Source organism: Amia ocellicauda, chromosome 5, assembly GCF_036373705.1.
Source record: "Amia ocellicauda isolate fAmiCal2 chromosome 5, fAmiCal2.hap1, whole genome shotgun sequence".
Lineage (NCBI taxonomy): Eukaryota > Metazoa > Chordata > Actinopteri > Amiiformes > Amiidae > Amia > Amia ocellicauda.
The window spans coordinates 47,502,315-47,526,197 of NC_089854.1; the positions used below are offsets into that span (position 1 = coordinate 47,502,315).

Here is a 23,883-nt window from a genome sequence, read left to right on the forward strand (position 1 = left end):
TGAATCCAATACAGTAACTGCAGCTCTTGCAAAGAAACAAACAACAGTATTTTCCTTGTTTTAAAAGTCCACCAAAAACTGAGAAGCATGAAACTCCCTACATTTTGATCTGACAGAGGCATTTGTTTGTGCAAATATCCCCCTGGAAAAACAAGACAACCAAAAGCTTTGTGATCTTTTCAGACTCCGTCATCCAGCCAGCTGAGACGTGAATACGTACCTAAAGTTGCCAAGTGTCACATTCAGGAGATTAACACTAGAAGCGCCAAGCCGGTCAATTTGACCGATTTGGTAATTAAAATTTGAATTACTATGTGTTCCTAAATACACTGCGCATACCTGTTTGTGACTTTTCCTAAATTTATGTATTAATTTTATATGTATTAATTATACAGCGTTTTAGCTGGATAAACGCGAAAATAAATAAGTTATAAACACATTTACCTAGAATCGCCAAAATCTGGTTATTTTCACCAGTCATTTAAATACATAATAAATCAAATATAACGCATAATCCTGCCTGCCCTTTACAATAGACACACGTATTGTAAAAAAACACAGCATTACAGGTGTTTTCTTAAAGCTGTAGTCAGATTGAATGGATGCAGTGATTACCCGCAAATAAACATGGTTTTTAAACGGAGACTGAAGAGAGCTCGTTTTGGACATGCCGTGTATATGAACATGACTGATTCAGGGGCATCAGTGATACTTGCAATGACAGATCATTCGTGCGTTTGTGCCAGTGCTGTGAAAACACTGCGAGTGAAACGCCGGGTCCAAATGGCACCGAGTGCTTTTACTCCACTGATCAATACGTGATCAATACTGCAGTACAGAGTGCAATAGCGCAGCACATCCACCAAAATAATGTTTCATGGACATTATTAGTGGAGGAGCATTTATTGCAATGCTGTATATTCGTGGAGTAAAAGTGTCACCTGTTGAAAGCCGTGAGATTTGTGGTCATCAAGCATACAACAAAGTTGCTGATGTAATTAACAGTTACCAAGCACTTAAAGGGGAGCAACACATCAATGATGAAGCGATTCAAAGTCAGAGCATTTGAACATTAAACTGAACAGCTACTTCAACCCGGAATGTTATGAAAGAACACCCTGTTTCACCCAGCCAGCACACGAGTTCCTCAAAGCATTGAGGGTGTTCGATCCCGTACAAGTGCGCATTTTAAACTTGGACAGTCTACCGTTGGATTCCATATCAGGCTTTACCCAGGAGTGCAGAACTGAATTGGAAGGATACCGCTTTTTGCAATGGAATGCAGCAGTGATTTTTCTCTGACTGTTTTTTGGAGGTCTGCAGAGTCACACTTTGCTAACATTGCAAAACTTGCAATGGTGATATTTGTCTGTTGTCCCCAATTCCGTCGATGTTGAACGAAGCGTTTCGGCACACGGGCAGGTTTTTACAGCTCAAAGACAATCCATGAAAGAGCACACGGTGAACCATCTGACGATGCTCAGTTTTAATTCAAAAATATAAAAAAAGAAAAGAAAATGGACATTTACTGGACTGTATATAGTTATTTTCTTAATAATCCTTTTAAAATGTTCAAGTTCAATCACTGAGATGTTTCGTAACTAATGGGGACTGAAAAACAACATCCGCCACAGAGGACATACTTAGAAGTGGAGATAAGCGCGATCTACAGTTCAAGGTCAGAATCTATCCATATAATTTTTGGAGGTTAAATAAAAATACACTTTGTACACTTTGTATTAGTTCCGTGCATAGTCCGTGAAAAATTATACTTTACCCGCTAACCTGCTGTGATTTTTGTAAAAAAAAGCCGTGATTTTCTCAGGGCCCTAGCCATAATATTATGACCACCTGCCTAATATTGTGTAGGTCCCCCTTTTGCCGCCAAAACAGCCCTGACCCGTCGAGGCATGGACTCCACTAGACCTCTGAAGTTGTGCTGTGGTATCTGGCACCAAGATGTTAGCAGCAGATCCTTTAAGTCCTGTAAGTTGCGAGGTGGGGCCTCCATGGATCGAATATGCTTGCCCAGCACATCCCACAGATGCTCCATTGGATTGAGATCTGGGGAATTTGGAGGCCAAGTCAACACCTTGAACTCGTTTTTGTGTTCCTCAAACCATTCCTGAACCATTTTCGCTTTGTGCCAGGGTGCATTATCCTTCTGAAAGAGGCCAATGCCATCAGGGAATACCGTGTCCATGAAAGGGTGTACATGGTCTGCAACAATGCTTAGGTAGGTGGTACATGTCAAAGTAACATCCACATGAATGGCAGGACCCAAGGTTTCCCAGCAGAACATTGCCCAAAGCATCACACTGCCTCCGCCGGCTTGCCTTCTTGCCATAGTGCATGCTGTTGCCATGTGTTCTCCAGGTTAGCGACGCACACACACCCGGCCACCCACGTGATGTAAAAGAAAACGTGATTCATCAGACCAGGCCACCTTCTTCCATTGCTCCGTGGTCCAGTTCTGATGCTCACGTGCCCAGCAGTGGACAGGGGTCAGCATGGGCACCCTGACTTGTCTGCGGCTACGCAGCCCCATAGGCAACAAACTGCGATGCACTGTGTATTCTGACACCTTTCTATCAGAACCAGCATTAACTTTTTCAGCAATTTGAGTGACACTAGTTTATCTGTTGGAACGGACCACACGGGCCAGCCTTTGCTCCCCACGTGCATCAATGAGCCTTGGCCGTCCATGACCCAGTCGCCGATTCACTGCTTTTAATTCCTTGCTCCACTTTTGATAGGTACTGACCACTGCAGACCAGGAACACCCCACAAGAGCTGCAGTTTTGGAGATGCTCTGACCCAGTCGTGTAGCAATCACAATTTGTCCCTTGTCAAAGTCACCGAGATCCTTATGCTTGCACATTTTAACTGCTTTTAACACATCAACTTTGAGGACAAAATGTTCACTTGCTGCCTAAAATATCCCACCCACTGACAGGTGCCACGATAACGAGATTATCAGTGTTATTCACTTCACCTGTCAGTGGTCATAATGTTTTGGCTGATTGGTGTATACACACACACACACACACACACACACACCAGGGGCATCGCTAGACTTCAGCTCACCCGTGGCGGTGGGGGGGAGATGGTGCTGACGGTGATTTCTCCGGTAAGAGCGGGGGAGAGTCAAAAGATCCAGGGCTATTACTAGTAGATCCGGGACTAAAGCCCCAGAAGCCCGGGTCTGACACTGCCGATGACACACACACACAATACACAGAGCGGGGTACAGGCCAGACACGTGCACCACCGCAACACAGTGCATAATGAACAAACAATATACAGGTTGGCCTCATAAGGCAACGTATCTGGAGGCCGCATGACAGACCCTGGACACATCAACAGACTGTCAGCAAATCCAGGAGCAGCTCGTGTGGGTGCTAGTATGGAAGGCATAGTCTGGTGGAAGGGAAGACACTGTTCAATAGCTCCATCAGGATGCGCTTAACAGGGGCAGACTGGGAGAGGAAATCAGGAGCCAGAGCCCATAAGCAACTGGGTCTCGACTGCAGCCAACATCAAGAAATGAGACCCAGGGGGCTCGCCATCAATCTGGAAATGACATGCAGAGATTGCCGCCGGATACACTTTGAGCATGGACGGGGACTTGCCCTGGTCCAACAGCTCCTGTAGAAATTGTAATATTTACCCCAAAGGGGCAATTAATTGGGTCTTGACCGCCGTCTTGGCACCAGGTGTTAAACGTCCGCCGAGGAACTGTGCCTGCTGAGTTGGCGTCAGGCGGCTCTTCTCTCGATTGACCCGAAGGCCTAAAATCTCTCGGAGAGGCGGCCTAAAATCAGGTCCGTGTGTATCCGAACCTGCTCCCTTGAGTGAGAACAAACCAGCCAGTCGTCTAGATAATTGAGGACGCGGACCCCCTGGCAACACAAGGGGGCTAACACGACGGCCACGCACTTGGAAAAAGTATGTAGCGCTAGCGACAGGCCGAAGGGGAGAACAGCAAACTCGAACACTCTGCCCTCGAAGACGAAGCGGAGAAACTTCCTGTACATCTGCGCAATGGGGATGTGAAAGTAAACATCTTTCAGATCCACCGTGGTGAACCAGTCGCTGGGCTTGATGGCCTGGGACATGGTGCGCAGGTTGAGCATCTTGAAGCGCAGCACCTTGAGGTGTCGGTTCAGGTGCCTCAGATCCAAGATGGGGCGGAAACCGCCATCTCTCTTGGGCACAAGGAAGTATGGGGAATAAAATCCCTCGTGCTGCCCTGGTGGGGGCACTTTCTCGGATTGCTCGCTTCTCCAGGAGAGCGGCGATTTCGACGTGAAGCGCCGCACACTGCAACGGGTCCCTCACTCGCGTCCACACCATTCCCTGGAAGGGGGGTGGACGTGTCTGAAATTGCAGGGAGTAGCCACCTGATATAATTTGAAGCACCCAAGAGTCTTGGTTGCAGAGTTGCAAATTGGAGAGTTGCTGGGGGGTGTAAGGGTGGGCCAGAGGCAGCTGGGGTCAGGCTGGGTCCCCTCCTACCATGAGCTGCCGTGGGCCGCTAGGGGCCAGGGTGGCGAGTGAGACGCTGGCAGAGATCGGCAGGTGGGCGGGGCTGTGACCTGGGCTGTGGTCCCGCCTGTGACCTGGGCTGTGGCCTGGGAGCTGTGGTCGGGGGGCCTCCCCGCCGGCGAGCTGCCGCAGACGGCCTGTGTTGCTGGACCTGAGGTGCCACTGGGTACACTTCGGGCCAGCTGCAGGGACTGCTCCCTCTCCTGAAGGGTGCGAGAGAGCATCTCCTCCACAGAGGGGCCAAAAGTAAAGCCCAGTGAGATGAGGGCATCCATGAGGTGAGTCCTGTCCGCCTCAGGGACCCGCCGTGCCTGGGACAGCCAAAGCTGGCTGCACACCTCCACAATGGCTGCCAGGGATCGCCCTGTAGCCCTTGCCCCCTTGCGCATCACCTTGACCAGCTGATCCGCCGCCGCCTCTATCTCTGAGATGGGTTGGTGATGCGCCATGTTGCTCCAAGGGCTCTGCCAGCTGAGTCAAGTACAAGGCCAGCAGGCTTTCCGTATTTCGGAGGCGAGTTGCTTGGGCTCCAGCCTCATACGCCCTCTGGAGCAGCGTCTCCGTGACATGACACTGCCTGTTGGGGCAGGCCAGGTCGTGTTGCTTCGCGGACAGCGGAGGTAGGGTGACGAGTACGGCTATGGTGAAATTCCAGTTGGGGAAAATCCACCAAGCGGCGGGGAGGAGGCCAGCGAAGACTCAGAAGAGGGGAAGGGAGCCCAGGGGCGTCAGGAGATGCAGCTGCCGTGGCAGGTGTGGTAGCGGGAGCCGGCGCAGCAACGGGAGCAGGAGGAGACTCAAGCACAGGAGGCACGCCTGTCTCTGTCCCTGCAGCCCTGGAGGAGGAGACTGAGGGGCTCGGGGAGAGGTGGAGATCCAGGACCCCCGCGGTCCCCCGTCACTCGCTGGAGTGGGGGATCTCTGGGCGCGGCGGCGATTGCGGCGGCGATTGCGGCGGCGATTGCGGCAGCGCCCGGTGAAACGGCGGACCTCCGAGCGCGCTGTAGCGGACCCAGAAGTCTTGGCCAAACTGTGCCCCCTGTCGGTGCCCAGACAGACGGGGCATAGGACCTCCCCACTCCAGGTGGGCAAAGTGCGCTGGCCACAAGCAGCACAGTGGCGGGGGCGAGAGGAGCTCATCACCGAGCCGAATGCACACACGCGTGCACAGGGAAACATGCAGCAGAGGCGCCGATCAGTGTTTGCACCGGGGGCACACAACAACTGGAATGCCTCTGCAACAAGTGGAGTGCCTAGCAAGCCCACCGCTCTAAGTGCGTCTCCACCCGGCAACGTTTATATACACGGGGGCGCTGCGACACCAACCACACGCAACCTTGCTGTTGCCAGACTGAACACTGTGTATACCAAGCACCAGGTGCTGGATACAAGCGTCGCGTAGGCCCGTAGGCTTAACCACACCGTGTGTGCTGGGGTTTCCGGGACACCGGGTGACGCGGAGTCCGGGGTCCGCAGGGGCCAAGGGTAGTAGACCACCAGCCATAGCGGGATCTAAAACCGAGGCACGCACGCACGCACAGACTAGCAGTGCTGTTCTCAGCGAACTGAGAGAGCGAGATCTCCTCAGGCCGGGCAGCCAGGCCTCGGATTTACTGCCGCTGCTAGCGCCTCTGCTGTGGAGGAAAAAGCCCTGTGGACAAAAAACCAACACAGCAAGCAGTCGGAATATATAAGACACTATATAAACACAACTATTATTTTTAAAGTGTGCTATTTGTAACCGAAACTGAAACTGAAAGCGCACCGGAGGCCCAGAGCTCGGATTACCTATCAATAATAACCAATAGTACAAATAGACACAACAAGTAAATGGTGGTGACAGCACAGCCGTGAAGTCAGCCAACCGAACAGCAATAATAATTATTGTAAAAACAATAATAAGGTCTTATGCACAAACAAGACACAGAGAGCTCACGTTCTCAGTCCGTGGTGAAGTAGCAAAAGAGGACGAACCTGCCAATGGCAGCTTTGATAGAGTGACGTTTCGATCGGGTTCCTACGGAAGTGCGCAGAAACCCCTCCCCCTTGGGCAGTGCTTCCGACTTGAAAGATAATGCATTTCAGACTTCAATCATACTGTAACGGATATGGGAAGTCAGAGCCGCCCAGGCTCATTAGTATGTGTGTCGCGTGCAAGGACTGCTGCCAAGCAGCCTGCTGGACATTAAAGAGGACAGCATGGGGTGTTTGGGGTTTGTGGAATGTTTATTTGTGTGTTGCGTTTTGTAACCCTATGTTCCCCCACTGTGTGTGTCCTCCTGTCTAATGTTCTGTTTAGGCCCCCTGAGTGGTCTCATCTGGGCTGGAAACAGCCCTCCCCACCTTTTGTGTATTAGTAGTACTTTTCTGCTGCTAGAGCTGCCTTTGTAAAGGTGGATGGTGCAGGTGTTGAAATGAAGAGCACTCTTCACTATTGGTGTCTGACACCTTATTTGGACCCACAAAGGGTTTAGTAGTACTAAAACTGTTACAATACTTAATAGAACAAATATCAATAGGAAGTTTACCAGCTACACACTTTATTTTCTTTTACTGAGAAGTTTGAACTGTTTCTATTACCTATACTTATTTATATATATAAAGATGTGAGCTAGTGAAATGTATAAATACATTTAATGACTGAGTGAAATTCAAACAATATAGGGAAACTACTGTTTGTCTTGTGAATTCGTGTAACCTTTTGTGGTGCCTGTATTTACTTTTGCGTTGTCGAGAAGCGCCGTCTCCTTTTTATTAGACATGCGAGTCTCTGGGGGCGTGGTTGAGTTGCGTCACACACTGATGCTTTCCACCTGGCCCAGGGCCTGGCGCGTTCATATTCACATTTACTTCGCCTTTCGGACGCCTCAAAAGATTTAGGCCGCATGAAAAAGCTGGACTAGTTTTCATCCGGCCCAGAGCCACCTTAAAACTATGACCCAATTCACATATGAGTTAAGGGGGCCCTGGGCCCGGGGTCATAGAGGACTAGCAATAGGTCTCAAAAAAACAATGCGATATGCACTTTATTATAATAGAGTATACCCAGTTAATATACATTACGTAACAACCGAGCATTGCCAAGTACTGGTTGTTTACTTTGTTTACTTTATTTAACTGTTTTTTTGCTCCACCTATATTCGTAAGGGCTGCTGCTGGTTGTTAGTTACTTAGTTAGTGCAGTTTGAACTATATATTGACACAGTTTCTGTAACCAGAAATGGCTGCATTGCATATACTATTGTAGAGAGAGATTGTACAGTGTTGTTGTGCGTGCTTAGCTTTGCCTTTTCTGCAATCAGAAGAGCCAATTACGCAGAGTTTAGTATTCCAGACATTGCAAGCACTTAGTTCAGCCGACACTGTACTAGGGCGTGACTTGCGGGATCTGGACAGAGCAGTGCAATCCAATGCACTTCAGGTGTGCTCTCTGCTAATTAGTCGGCTATTTAACAGGCCCCCCGGTCCTCCGAGCCAGCAGTCAGCGCCAGCAGCCTCAGTCAGGGACGTATTTGTCAATTTTGGGGCCCCAATCAAAGCTGTTTAGTGGCCCCTCCACCCTCTACCTGTCATGACAATTTTAGCATCACCACACACACCAGTGTCTGCCACAGTCCTGTGTCATTATAAGGGTGGGCTAGAGTATCATCAGTGCACTCAAACTATAAAATAGGAAAGTGAAGGATTTTCTTACCTTACTTCTTCACTTTGCGGTCTTTCACTGACTGAAGCTGGCAGAGGTACAGTGGCTCAAATGTGTCATGAGGATGAATTAAATGACCGTTTGTAAATAGACAGACATGCAGAAGGGGTGTGTAGGTCACTATGAAATCCGGGTTGCGGAGAACACTGACAGAATCACGGAATTCAGGGGGCTTTGTTCTGCTTTCTGAAAAAGTAGGAGGAGTCAACCAAACAGTAGAACTAGTTACTACACAAATACAAAATAAAGGTAGTATTAATATTTATTAATACTACCTTTATTTTGTATTTGTGTAGTAACTAGTTCTACTGTTTGGTTGAATCAAATAAATAATTAAAAGACGCATGTGCAAATCACATTGCAAATGGTTTCATTGTTATAAAGTTTCCAACTTAAAATCCTGACTTTAAAAAGAACATTTTAAAGAACTATATATAAATGAATCCGTTTCATTGTTGTTATTGTTGTTCTTAAGTTTTACAAACGTGTGATTTCAGTGATGTTGTGTGTGGAGGTTCTGTGCCACAAATACCAACATGACTATGTCTGGCTGTAACGATGATCAGAGCTGCAATGTACACTATTCGTAAGAAAAAAACAATTCTTAAATGGAGCATAAGGTATCCCGTCAATTTGCCACGCACATTTCATCACAAGCTTTTTTATCACAAACAATAAGGTCATTGACAAAAGACTGTCATCAAGTTATCTTTTGTCATTCTGCAAGGAATCTGACCATTGAGTCAATTAATGCTCAGACTTTCATTTGATTCGTGTGACTTTAGAGCTATGAATACAAACACACTTCTTAGCATAACAATACTAAATACTGAAAATACTAAATACTAAATAGCCCACAATGTTAAAAAATAAATGAAAACATGCCCAAATGTATTTTCTGGTATAATAGGCTATGATTATTCTAACTTAAAATGAAACTCAAAAACCACTCATTGAACAGCCACAGTAAGATTCAAACCTGGGTTTCCTGCGCCACAATGCAGAGGACTTACAGCAGCAACTAACAGACAGGCTTCAGAATTGCTAGATTAAAAATAAAAGGCGGTATTAAGAATACATTATTTTTCATCTGAGAAAATAAGTAATTTGTTGCAAGTTACAATTCAGCTTGTAATGTAACACTGCTACTAGACATCAGGGGGCCTCCTAGCCCCTCGGGGCCCCACGCAATTGCATGGTTTGCGTGTTGGGAAACCATGCCACTGGCCTCAGTGCCCCTCTTACAAAGGGCAGGGACTCTAGCTGTGGGACTCAAAAGGGCCACGCTTACAAAGGGCAGGGACTCTAGCTGTGGAACTCCAGTGAGGAAAAGACTGCGAGGAGATGCCACACAGCAACAGCAGGCAATCATGACTATCTCTCCGATTCCAGTCCAGTCTTTCTTTCCTCTCAGCGTGCACCTGCACGCCATTGCTTCCCTAATCCCTCTAACCTCATCTCCCTGCCTCTCCCCTCCTCCTCCCTACCCTCTATTCCCCTCTCTGGAGGCCTGTGGAACTGCCACTCAGCTTCCAACAAGGCCGACTTCATCTCCGCTTTTGCCTCCCACTGCTGTCTGGATTTCCTCGCTCTCACTGAGACATGGATCTCCCCTGAGAACTCAACCACCCCTGCTGCCCTATCCTCTCTGTTTGTCTTGTCCCACTCCCCCCGTCTTACCGGACAAGGAGGAGGAACAGGGCTTCTGCTCTACCCTTCTCTCCTCTTCTCTGTGCCCCCCTCCCTCTCCTCTATCACGACTAACAGCTTTGAATTCCACGCCGTTTGAGTCAATATTAAATAAATAAATAAATACATACATAAATAAATATGGCTATGAAATAAATAAATGAGGCAATAAATATATAAATAAATATATAAATGAGTCAATATATATATTTTTTTAATTATGTTTTTCATAATGCCACATTTCAGAATTTCATGGCACAATTTCATAATGGCACATTTCCATGTGGTATATTCAAATGAATAGGGCGTGGTTTCTCACAGATTCAGACCAAAGCAACAGCACATTGAGTCTGTATGCGCTGCTGTGCGGACAATACGGAGGACAGCGGAGGCTACGACACGCCCTGCTCTTCTTAGCACATCAAACTGATCAACATAGTTTATCGGCGGATATTATTTTGGCCCGTATTGAGTGCTTTTTTGAAATACTCGGGCGGATAAGTACTCTGGTGGCAAAAACACTTATAATACAGGTAGACGCCTAAGACGCGAGGGCCAGTAAACACAATTAAACATGACTGACATTAAACAATCATGCAATCTAGTGTAGCAATATGATATACAAAGACATGGGAGAAACGGAGCATGAGTGGCATATTTTCCACCAGAAAATCGATACAACAGGAGACAGGTGGATATCAAAGTTGTTCGTCAGCAGTTAAAGTTAGCTAAAACGTTAATGCCAAAGTCTTTATACATAAACTTCATCAGTCTACAATACATAGTATATACTACTCCCTTGATAACATCCATCTTAATTTATTATTTTCATAATGTATGTTTCAGTAGTTTCACAACAACGATTAGTGTTGGGGCGGGGGATGCGATTTGATTTGATTTCGGCTGATTCTCCTGGCTCCGGGAGTGACGGTGTGGAGGTACTGCGCAGGCGCCGGGGCAGGATCCCTGTGTGACGTGAGCAGCAGCTGTCGAAGAGGGATGAACGACGGTCGAACATGCATTAAAATTATAAGTATAAGGATTAAGCTGCTTTTAATTTGCGGTGCTCTGTACATATCTACTTATTTATTTATTTATATTCCATTCCATGTAATATATAAATATAGGGGAAAATACAAGTTTTCACTGCTGGCTGGTGTATTCCAGAAAAAAAGAAGGATTGTAACTCAGACAAAGGGGGGTGAAATGCAATGTACAGACCCAAAATGAATAGCTCAAGGGGTTAGATGCATCAGATTTATGTCATTGCAATTATTGCTGGGCATCTAGTGGTGCCTGGGCAAAACGGTAAAAACTGACTTTTTGACTGTAAAATAAGGAAATTATTGTAATATGAAATAGAAGTCAAAATTAAATAAATTTCTCCACAGTACTGGGGAGAAGAATAAACAAAAAACAAAGGCAACTGCTGACACTTATACATCTTCATTACCTAATGCATATTATGGTCCATGACTTTTGGAGAAGTTGTTTGGTTACTTTTTTCCTGTTATTCTGATTTAAGGTAAAGACTTTATAAACAAGAATATTCATCACCCTGAGTTTAACGGAGAGAATGATCCTACTGATTTAATTTTACAATTTAAAAAATAGGTAAATACTACCGACTTCTGTACACAGGTACAAGCAAGACATGTCAATACTTGTCGCAAGTGTGGTAATACAGTAGTGACTTCTAACAATGAGTTCACCTCTATAATACATACAAGGATAACAAATGTACCAACTATACTGTTGAAAAAGTATTCAATGCTGAATTAATAGAAGAAGCCCCACAAAAGTGTGTGTGATGGGGTGGCCGGGAATTGAGGCTCAAAGACAGAACCACAGGTAACAAAAACAACACTTTTACTGAGAAACACAAAGTAAACTGGCATGAAGGCCAAAACAAAAGTGAACAAAACAAACTACACACAGGATGGAAACAGTCTTCACTGTCGTATAACAAAACAACACACACACCTTGCTTGGAATTCAAACTCTCGAACCCCTGATGCTTTGCGCACACAATTATGTGTTATAATGTTAAAATGTGTGATGGAAAACAGACAATACAATCAGAATTCCATTATCTAACATGTAGGGCAATCAGTCTCTGTAATTATTGGTCAGTATTAATGAATGACATAAATCATTACATTGTAATGACTGGCTATTTGTAAAACTCAAAATGTAGTAACAAGCACAGAAAGCCTGTCTACATATAACATTATATGGATCGTCTTAGTTGTACAGCAGCAAAACAACAATGTTACATTAGTTAATTGCAGGCACATTATACATTTCCAAAGATTACTTTTAAGAATATTTGAATACTGAAAAAATAAAGTCGGCCTGCACACATCCAAATTTAAACACTAGACACGAGTTTTCGAATATCACTTAATTCAAGGCTTTTTAAATAAAAAATATTTCTGCCCATTTCCCTGCAGACGATATGTTTTGTATGAAACTGTTATTCACATTTGTTTAATGTGGAGAAAGACACACTAAATGTAGCAGTATACGCATGGCTAACACATTGGAAATATGTACCGATAGCTTAGACAATTATTTGTTTTTAAAATGCATTGACACAACAGATCTCTTTGCATAAAAACTGACATATCTACACATTTGGAGGACAGCACCCTAGTAAACGCTCTCACCAGTATGTAGCCCCGCGACCTCAGTCGGGCGGGAGCTGCGCTGTGGGAGAGAGCAGCCTGTCAGTTCACATTTTATAGTTTATTTTGGTACCAATTAAATGCATTTAAAATTTCAAATTATTTGAAATACAAAAACCCATAAACACACATATATAAGTAGATAACTGTTTGAGAGAAAATTCCAAAGCCACTTTCATGTAGCTTATGAACTGAGACACGTTAAGCAATTTTACTCATAGGCCTTTCATCAATGTTTGACCAGATTTTGATATTGCTGATTTCAGAAACAAACACCACAGGTGATGTGAATGGTATTGGGAAGTTATATCAAATATAAAGCTAGGGTATGAACTGCTGATATGTTTGAAAATTAAAACAGATTTTGCGAGGTCCTGTGAGGTCCTGCGCACTTCGTACTGCGTATTTAACGTGCATTTGATATTGATTGTGTTCAGTTAAGTGCCTGTTCTTTTGTACAGGACTGGTAGGTGTGGGTCTTGTCAGTTAGGATCCAATTGGTTAGTAAAGTAAACCATGTTAAGCTATTCCCACATTACGCACAATTCACCTTACAATAGGGATTAACACGTGGTTAAGTAATGTTAACCACCTTAAGCCCTTTCCACATTAAGCGATATTCACATATATGGAGCGCTTAACGTCATAATCATATTGTTAATGTTACTTAAATGTCTCCATACTTTATTGATGGTATTAGGAAGTTTCCAAATGTAAACATACACAGTTAGAAAAGTAATGGTCATGTTTAAAGCACATTAAGCTTTTTTCAGCGTTAAGCCTTTTAGACTCTCCCATAAATATCACAGCACTACACCATGATGCTCTTTAATTTCTAAGTACAGATAATGTTGTAATGAATATCGTCTGTGTTGTATTCGACACTACCACAGTTTGTGCTAAGAACAGCACGGCGAGTCGGAGCCTCCGCTGTCCTCCGTATTGTCCGCACAGCAGCGCATACAGACTCAATGTGCTGTTGCTTTGGTCTGAATCTGTGAGAAACCACGCCCCATTCATTTGAATATACCAAATGGCAATGTGCCATTATGAAATAGTGCCATGAAATTCTGAAATGTGGCATTGTGAAATAGTGCCATGAAATACTGAAATGTGGCATTATGAAAAACATAATTAAAAAAAATACTATTTATTTATATATTGACTCATTTATATATTTATTTTTATATTTATTGCCTCATTAATTAATTTATTAATTTATTTATTTATTTCATAGACATATTTATTTATTTATTTATTTATTCCACAGTCAAATTTATTTATTTATTTATTTAATATTGACTCAAACGGCATTCCATAGTCACCTCTCCCTCTCACCTCTTCCTTTTTTTTCTCTACCGTCCTCCCAGTCCACTCGCCTCCTTCCTGGGTGAACTCGACTTTCTTCTCTCCTCCCTCTCCTCACTGCCCTCACCTACCATCCTTCTGGGAGACTTCAACATCTACCTTTCCAACCCCTCCCACTCTGCCGGATTTCTTCCTTTCCTTCACTCCTTAAACTTCTCTCTCACCACCTCCCCCCACTCACAGGACAGGCCGCCAGCTAGACCTCATCTTTTCTAGAGGCTGCTCCCCTTCGACACTCTCCGTGACACCCCATGACATCTCAGACCACCACTTCATCTCCTTCTCCCTTTCTCTCCCCTCCCTCCCCACCCACTCCCTCTGTCACCTTCTGCCGTAATCTCTTCTCCGTCTCTCCCTCCAACCTTGTCTCCACTGCTCTCATTCTCTTACCTTCCATTGACTGTTTTTTCCCATCTGTCTGTCAACTGTGCTACCTCCTCTTTGTTCTCCTCCCTTGATTCTCTTTGTCCTCTCATGTCTTGTCCTGTCCGTTAGGGTTGGCAGTGCTCCGGGTTTCCTGGCTCCGGCTCCGGAGTGGCTCCAGTGCAGCTCCAGACTGTGGCTCCGGCTCCGGCTGCCTTTGACCAGCTGTCTTGCTGCTGGCCTTCCGGTCTTCTACTTCCGCTGGTGGCCACGTGGTTGGCCCGGGCCCATCCTGCGCCTCCTGGTCAATCTCCTCTCTCCAACGTTGCACCGTGTGTCGATGCACCTCTCTTTTCTTCCCTGCTTCCTTTGAATCTCCTCCCATATTCTTCTCACGCTCTCGCCCTCTGCGTGCCTTCTCGGCGTGGCTCCCAGCAACTGCTCCTTCGTGGTCGATGGCATGGCCATTCTTCTTTTCTCCTACACGTGTGGTTCGAATCCCACTTTTCACACCAAATATAGCAACTTCAGGTTTGAAGTTGGTAGTGAAATAAAGGGAAAAATAAAAAGATTTCAAACAAAAGTGAGACTTTATTAAACTCACAGGGACGTACATCCACTTTCCCTCCAATGCAGTTACTCAATAACCAGCTCTCAGCTGTCCTCTCGCTCATTCCCTTCCTAATATCCCCAGGCGCCAGAAGACTAACCTTGCCTCCTCTTCACTCCCCTTCCTCCAGAGCCCACTCCTTTTCATCCCTGGCCCCTATGTGGTGGAACGACCTTCCCACTGAAATTAAAACAGCAGAGTCCCGGACCTCCTTCTGGCGATTACTCAAGACGCATCTTTTCAGACTCTACTTGTAATTTAGTCATTCATTCTCCTGTAAGATTGCACTTTACAATGTTTTATCTTACTACTTGCCTTGCGTTACTAGTACTTGTATTGTTATTTTGATTTCCCCTACAGTATGCTCCCTTCCCTTGGCCCTTGACTGTGACCTACTTAGCATCTTGTCTGCACTCGGCTTTTGCAATCCAGTAAGTAAGACCTCATATATTGTATACACTTATGTAAATTGGAATTTGTAGAATGTATTATGATTTGAATTGCACTGTATTTGTGCACTTCGTATTGTGCTTATATTTTGTAACTCACCCTAGATGAGGGCGTCTGCTAATAAATAAATAATAATAATAATAATAATAATAATAATAAAATAATAATAATAATAATAATAATAATAATAATAACAACATAAATTACATTGCTAAAAAAAGTGTTTTATCTTTATACATATAGATATTCTACATTATATGCATTTGTTTGCTTAAAAAATCATAACACATTTGCTTACATTAATTTTGCATATCGCTGCGTTCACAACTGTCACCACAAATGGCATGTAGACTGTCATTCTACTAGTGTAAGGGTCCTTTTTATTTATGCATGTAATGTTCAATATGAGCAGATGACATACCTTGTATAAGGTCGTACATATAGGCTATGCATTTTCTTTGCCTGCAGGTTCAAGTTCGGATTTATTTTCAAAACCCATATGTTCCGCAAAACGCACATTAACTGTCGAATAACAAAATTTACCCACAATAATACAGTTCGTGTTTTTTTCTTCCTTCCTTCCATATGCCACCAGAATTACTGTATCTGCAGTGGCTTCTCTCGTGACTATATATGTATATTTCCTTGTCTGTATATTCTAGTAGCAAGTAGCAGATGACAAAACCTGCCAAAAAAAAAAATGTAGCTTCTCTGATCGGAGCTGTCACAGCCAGTAATGGAAATGCCCTTTTTAAAGAGCTGGAGTGGCCCTGCTGTTAACCATTGAGTGCAGCTGCTATCCAGTTATTCATGGTTCCCTAATAGTACAAGTTTGCAATAGTTCAGTTACCTGTGTAAAGCAATCAATATTGAAAAATAAGTAGCTGAAAGCTAAACCTGCTGTATTGTCCTGTACTATAATTCTCTCCAAGACCAGGGAGGGTCAGACGTCACTGTGCTGCACAGAAAAATAAAGTTGCAGGAGTCAGTTTGGTTTAAATTGACAATTTATTAAATCTGTCAATGAAAAACAGACAAGAGGAGACAAGTTTCTGTCGATGTCAGGAAGAACAGTCAGCATGGCCGAGAGCGAGACCAGAAGTTTGGTGCAAAAATGAATCATAACATTATGATTATTTTATTATTTGATGTATTAATATTATTGCAAATAAGTCTGATCAGTTGATCACCCTTTCACACTTCTTCGAGAATTCATTTGTGTAAAAGGAGAGGGAAGAATGGGGAGAGCATTGTCAACATAAATCATTTCCATAAATTAATAATTACAAAAAATAAGAATAAAAAAAATACACTTCTGGCAGACTAATACAAGCACCGCAACACAACCACATTCTGTCACTGTTACAACACCAGTCTACACATTATTTTCTTTTCTTTTTTATGCATTTCATTGTGTATTTTAAAAAATATTTCACCATCTACTATATTTATTCTGAAAATAGACAACGGTTCTAATAGAGATGAGTGAGAGTGGAGAGGAAGTGTGGGTTCAGGAACCTTCAGTCATTCAGTCTTGCTCCTCTTCCTCCTCCTCCTCTTCTTCACAGGGTGGACACTCAATGCAGACACCAGCTATCAGTCTGCTCCCCCTGCCAACTGCAGCACTGCCACAGTTCCTCGCTGCACGCGTGTGTCGTTTCGAGATCTTGTGAAGACATGAATACAACAAAAAATACAAAGACGAGCTGGTCTCCTCGCCTGTTACAGTCTGTCTCTTTGTCTCTGTTTCTGTCCTTTCAGTGTCTCAGTATCACAGTATTATGTACAAGTTAAATCCCTGAACAAAATATACAAAGACAAGTGCAACCTCCTTATAAAAACAACTCAGGCTTGATTGGGGCTGGGATTCAATCAGGAATGTAGGGGGGGGTCCATCAGGGTTACAGTGGGAATACAATGGTAAAGGTGGTGGTGGTAGTGGTGGTGGTGGTGGTTGGGGGTTATCTGAATTGAAAACAAGCTTGGTTTATTCGTTTTTTCTCTAAACCACAGATGAGAAGAGAGAGAGGGGGAGGTTGGGCAAAGGTTGGGGAGGGGGGCTGTTTTAAATGTTCAGACATGGCACCACAGATTGCTCAACTACTTCCCAAAATGAAAACATCAGAGACGCACAGAACTTAGACCCATCAGCCCACAACCAGCTTGTCTCTCTGTCTGTCATCTTCCACCTGCGACTGCAGTCACACTTGGAACAGTCCATAGTTCATCAGATGCAAAACAGCAGCTACAGCACCCCCAAATGGAAGGAGACAGTACTGGTAAGATGAGGGAGAGGACTCTCTGTCTCTCTGTCTGCCTAGACAGTCAGACTCTGGCCTGGAATGTGAAGTGTGTCTCTGGCTTGCATTACCCCCAAGGCTGCCAGCAGGGGGTGTAATCGGTTTGGTAGCTCTGCCGCACTATGTTGCTCTGCAGAGAGATGAAGGAGGAGTCAGCTGCAGAGAGTGGTCAGGTTGGTTCAGAGGGGAAAGGGAAGAGCGGTGTTCAAAGCCAGCACCCTGTCCCTAACACAACTCTCCTCCTCTCTGCCCTATATCATCCTCTCAGTCTGACTAACTGAACCTTACATCTGTTTCCCTACTCCATTTACTACTCCCCATCCCTCTCTCTCTGTTAGTGTGTCTCTGCATGTAACTGTTCGAGTTTGTGTGTGTGTGTGCAAGCGCAGAGGAAGACAAAAGGAGGGGAGGGCAACACCCCCCTTTTCAGATCCAGAATGCTTGTAGCAGCAGTTGCCAGTGCAACAAATGCCTCCAATCTGACCAGGGGACCCAGCACACAGACAGCACAGAGAGGAAGAACAGGAGGGAAAGTGGATTTTATGTGTGTTCATGCATGTCAAACACACAAATGCATGTCTGTTTTGTGTCTGTGCATGCATATCTGTGTATTTGCGCGTGTGTGTCTACTCCTGCACTGGGGTTGCAGGTAGCCAGAATTTGGTTTTTGTATGTCCCCTTTCCTCCCTTCTCCCCCTCTGTGAAGCAGTTCTGGTGTCTGACAGTAGGGGGCGCTGCTATGAGCTAAGCCAGGGGTGGGTAAGGCAGTCCCGTGCAGAGGCCCTCTTCTCCGGTACCATCTCCAGCATGGGTAGCAGGAAGTGTGTGAAGTGGGCAGCATCCTCTGGCGGCCAGCTGTACTTCTCCACCAGAACATCAAATAGAGACCAGGGCTTCAGCTTGGTAATGTGACGCAGCTCACCTGCAGGGGGTGACAGAGACACTGCTTATAGAGGACATACTTAAGTGTGGAGATGGAGGTAGAGAAAGCTGAGGAAGAAAGAAAAATAAACTGCTGGGAGAGAGAGTGAGAGTCAATGTGGTCTGAAAAATAAAATGTAATTTTCCCCCAAAAAAATAAAATCTTAGAAAATCTGGTAACACTTTAGGCAAGACTGCTCTAAAACACTCCCTAAATTAAGACTACCTTGGACATAAAATCTATGCATCAAGGAATTTTAGCAAGCCATCAAAAGAATGCTATCTTCGACAGTGTTATCCAGTTATGTAAATGAGGTCTGGGGTCCACTCTATTTTGAAAAACATTACAGGAGCAGATAAAAACATCCAACAATGCATACATTGCAGAATCCAAAAAAGAGCATTTTGATTCTGGAAACATCTAAAACAAGTGCCCTGGAATTGCTGAAGCACAAGGACCTTCAAACTCAACTCAGCTGGTCCTGAGGCTCACTGCACTCACCCAAAATAGCCACAACCAGCTTCAGGCCAACACTGCTAACCTGCTGCCCATCAAATATAACCATAACAAACCCAAACCTATCTGGAACATTGGGACAAATCAACTAAACCCCCAATCAAACTTGATTGTTATCAGGCAGTAAAAAAGACTACATTCTCGCAGAGTATCCAAAACAGAGATGTTCTGGCCAAGTACAGTCTCCATGACCACAGCCTGGCCATTCAGAGAAAACTAATTGTTGGTTACCCAGAGAAGATCATCAGACAAGATAGATATCCCCCAGTTTCCCAGAAAGTCTCCCAGGGACAATGCCCCACTAGTATATGGCTGCATACCATAACCTGAGTGACACAAAGTGAGCACCACAAAGTAAATTTTCTAAATTCTAAATGTAAGTATTAGATCTATTAGTTGTCTTACTGTATTATATTCTGTTGATCTGTACTGGCTTGCCTTAATGTACCATGTTTTGGTAATACCACTAATGAGTCATGCCAATAAAGCATTTTTTATTTTGAATTTAAGAAAGATTGAGGGATAAGAGTTGAGAAAGGGAGAGGGACCTCAAGGTTGTAAGTTACTGATGTTTCTCAGATCACCGGTAGAGGGCGACAGGAGTTTGTCCTGAGAGAGAGAAGGAATGATACAAGACATAAAAGTTCTTTCATTAGGAATCTGTTACTGACAAATAGACCAACACAAAAGGACAGTTCCATACTCTCACAGTAACAGACATAAATAACAGACAGACTAGGAGATTGGGAGATTAGGGTCACAACAGTATAGACATAAAATGAACAGACATGGAAACAGGAACAGTAATGAGTGCAGGACAGACAGACAAGTGATGAAGGAGAGTAGGAGGGGCTTAGGTCCTGGGGTAGGGGCAGTTGGTGGTCTCAGTCAAGAGTCAGATGCTTAAACCTGTCCTCTGCAGGAATCCCCCTGGACACCTGCCTCCCAGACTCACCTTTCATGTTGAAGATGTCTCGGCTGTACCTCCCTGCCGCCACCACTTTGCGTGGTGGCTTCCCCAGCAGCTCGATGATCAGGGCGATGTGATCTACACACACACATACAGGGACACAGACATAGGAACACAGATACACATACACAGACACACACACACACAAACAAACAAAGGGACACACAGAGATATAGACGCAGACAGACAAATAAACACACAGACATACACCGCAACAAAAAGCACACAGGACAGGGACAGAGACACAGAGTCAGTGCAGCATGCTCACACACAGACCGACTGACAGACACACAGTCACAGGACACACCGCACAGACAGACCGACAGACTGGCAACCCATGGTATCACTTGCATATTTCCCGGCTGTAGTGTGTGTGCCGGGCAGTATTGTCAAAAGCAGGTCCATGCACTGTGTACTGCACAATGCATGTATGACTTTAAATATCAACAGTACTTGATAATAAGTGCCTACTGGGGAACAAAACCTAAATTTTGTGTCATACAGTGACAATCAATACAATCAATAATTATGCATTCTAGGGTGTGGAGCATCAGTAGATACCCAGAATATACAAATCAGTCTAATCAATAATGGGTTATACACTATCAATATTACTGTTCTATTGTATGGGCTTTTTACAGGGACCTTCCTCCCCCCTTGTCTGTCTGTCTGTCTGTCCACCCAGGCCGTCTGTCCCTCAGCACCTCTGGCACATTCCTAGGTCTACCTCTGCGATTGAAGAATTCCCGGGAATATTTTCCAGAGAGAGCAAAGTGCCGTGGTATACAGCCTAGCAGCTCTATGATGTGGGCTATGTGGTCTACAGAGGAGAGAGAGAGAGAGAGAGAGAGAGAGAGAAGGGCAGAAGGTGGGAATAACACAGGGAGAAGGGGAAAGACAGTGCAGTGTTAGTGACCCCATATCAGAGAAAAGGAGTGAGCAGAGGGAGGGTTGGGGGCAGGTGTGGAATTATTGACAGGCTTTCAGCGTGTAGAGTAATGCGCTTTACTGATTCAAACCCTTTATTTAAGCATTGGTTAAACTGACCCAGTCCAGCAGTAGTGCGTCCAGGGCTGAGCTGAGACCCAGCAGTGCCCTGAGACCTGGGAATGTTGTACTGTACAGAACCCGACTGTATGTGTTATACGAGAGAGAGGAAACCTGGGAGGTGGGGTAGATAGCAGAGGGAGGGGGTAAGGGTGAGAAAGGGTGAGTGTGAATGAAATATAGAGCATGGGCAGGTGAGAGGGAATTGTAAAAGGCCAGGACAGATGTTGAGAGGAATGGAAGAGGGGGAGAGTGAGTTTGGGGAATGGAACGTGTGATACACTAAGGGAGTGAGTGAGTGAGGGAAGGAAAAGGGTGCATCAGTGTGAAAGAGAAGGGAAGGGTGGGAACTACAAGGCATTTATCTGGCAACTGTCATAATAATAGACCAGCTAGCTGGGAGTTTAGAAAACCCACATAAAGATGTGGTTTGTGCATCAGGGTTCTGGGGGTGCAGTGAACGTCTGGCTCAGGCAGGGGTGGCCAGGGGGATCACACTTACCCTCATCTCGAGAATAGTCCTCTCCAGAGTGAGGCTCGAACAGATAGTCACCTGTGGCCAACTCAAATGCCTAGGTGGAGAGAGAGAGAGAGATAGAAATGAGTTCACAACAGAATATACAGTCCAGCACAGAGACAGCTCACCCTACTCATCACTACCACTGCTGGAGAGATGTAGGCAGCTAGGAAAACCTGAGCCCTCCCTACGTAAAAACACTTGGTCTTGAAGGAGCTACGTGAGAGTGACTGAACAGACTCAATACAACTCTCTTTGCTGCATTTCTTGACACTGAGATTCAGCCCAGGGTCAAATAGAGGGGTTTAGGACATCAGTTTGGGAGTTGGGTGGTTGGCTCACCATGCAGGCTGTGCTCCAGATGTCTGCAGGGGTGCTGTAGCCTGCCCCAATTAGAACCTCGATAGAGCGGTACTGACGTGTCTGAATATCCTCTGTGAAGTGCTTGTGCTTGAGAGAGAAGAGTGAGAGATGGTGATGCTGAATGACTTATGGCCACAAGAACACAGCCACACTGACTGATCCAACACGTCACACCACACCCATCCCTCCTCTCCATCCCCTTCCTTCCCCTTCTCCCTCTTCCCCAACTCTCTCCCTCCCTCCTTTCTACTTCCACTATCTCCTCCACCTTTCTCACTACCTCCCTCTCTCCATCCTTCCTCTTTCCTCATCCTTTATCCTTCTGCTCTTCCCTCCCTCTCCCCTGGCTTATGCTCTCCTCTTCCTGTCTCCCTCACTCATTCACTCCCCTTCTCACTCCCTTCTCAACCCTCCCTCTCTCACCACCCAGCAAGCATTGCCCAGGTCTGCAATCTTGACCCTCAGGGTGTCAGCATTGCGGGGGTCCAGCGGGTTCACCAGGAGGTCAGCAGCCCGGGTCTTAGCTGTGGTGGGGGAACAGCAAACAGGAAACACCATAAAAAGAATGTGAATGAGAATGTGTGTGTGAGTATCTGGGTGGGGTTCTGTGATTGTGTGTGAGAGTGTATATGGGACTGTGAATGTCAGGTAGTGTATGTCTGTGGTAAGTAGTTGGGTGAGTTAGTGTGAATGTGTGTGTGCTAGTATGAGTGAGTGTTTGGGTATATAGATGTGTTACTGTGTCTGTGTGTGAGTGAGCACGAGTTTTTGTTCATGTGTGAATTGTGATGTTTACCACCAAGCCCTCTGATCCCATCCTGACCTTTAGGCTGTTCCCCAGTGCTGGAGGAAGACACGGTGCGGCTGCGGTCGTGGGGAGGGCTACTGTGGAGCAATTGTGGTGTGGTGTTTGGAGCAGAAGGGGGGTCAAGGGGCAACTCTGGGTAGCGGGGGGCAGTACCACGGTGCCGTCCCCCATTGGGCACTGCAGGGAGCTCTCCATTATACAGTTCATAGGAGCTACTGAAGGAGCCACCACCATCTGTACTGCTGGGCTCTGGCTCAGCCGTGGGACAGAGACCTTCCCTGCTCTCCACACACCCTACCGCCCCCCCAAGCAGCAAGTGACCATTTGTTTTGAAAGTGCTGACGTGTTGGGGGGCCTTGTGCTGCCCATGTCGCAGGCCTCCTCCATACCTCTCATCCTCCTCCTCCTCCTCTTCCTCTTCATCAACTTCCTCTTCCTCTTCTTCTTCCTCCTCCTGCTCTCTCTTTATCTTGAGCTTTTGCTCCTTTTCTTTGTCCTTTTCTGTGTCCATCTCACCCATTCTGTTCTGATTCTCCTTTCCACCCACCAGCTCCTTCTCTCCCCCCATGTCTCTTTTTACAGGGTGATCCTCTGTGTCTCTCTCCTTCTCTTTCTCATTCTGCCCATCCTCCTTTTTCTCTTTCTCACCCAAAGGGTTTGCTCCTGTCCCCTTCTTCTCCCCCTCCTCAGCTTCCTCTTCTCCATTTTCCCCTTCCTGTTCCTCAGGCTTGTGCATCACCCCTACTCCACCGCTTCCTCCCCCTTTCTCTCTCCCTGTCACCAACCCTCCTTTCTGCTCCCTTTCTCTGCTGGGCTGCTGCTCCTGCTGCTCCTGCTGCTGCTGGTCCTGTTGCTGCTCTGCAGTTGAGTCTGGAAGGAGAGGGACACTGTGTAAAGCACATCACTGTGTACTTGACTATACTTCTTAACACTTTACTGTAATGCATTAAACCAGTGCTTCCCAAACACCGGTCAGAGGACCACTGTCGGCATTATATTTCTTCCTGCACACTATCACATTA

The 23,883-nt window shown here is 45.5% G+C and overlaps 1 protein-coding gene and 1 pseudogene across 5 annotated transcripts in view; both read right to left on the reverse strand.

Annotated features, from left to right (window-relative positions):
• LOC136749050 (putative nuclease HARBI1) overlaps window positions 1-23,883 on the reverse strand; it is a 470,787-nt pseudogene that overhangs the window by 223,434 nt on the left and 223,470 nt on the right.
• srpk2 (SRSF protein kinase 2) overlaps window positions 16,408-23,883 on the reverse strand; it is a 124,297-nt gene continuing 116,821 nt past the window's right edge. For 2 of the 5 annotated variants that reach the window (XM_066705504.1, XM_066705505.1), the window contains 7 exons: window positions 22,877-23,731; window positions 22,477-22,577; window positions 22,033-22,140; window positions 21,676-21,745; window positions 20,854-20,946; window positions 20,112-20,204; window positions 16,408-18,640 (listed from right to left, as the gene is read on the reverse strand). In XM_066705504.1, the coding sequence (XP_066561601.1) occupies window positions 18,456-18,640; window positions 20,112-20,204; window positions 20,854-20,946; window positions 21,676-21,745; window positions 22,033-22,140; window positions 22,477-22,577; window positions 22,877-23,731 (1,505 nt within the window). In that variant the 3' untranslated portion in view covers window positions 16,408-18,455. The remainder of the gene's footprint in view (window positions 18,641-20,111; window positions 20,205-20,853; window positions 20,947-21,675; window positions 21,746-22,032; window positions 22,141-22,476; window positions 22,578-22,876; window positions 23,732-23,883) is intronic. The other 3 variants (XM_066705507.1, XM_066705506.1, XM_066705508.1) reach the window with 3 other exon arrangements.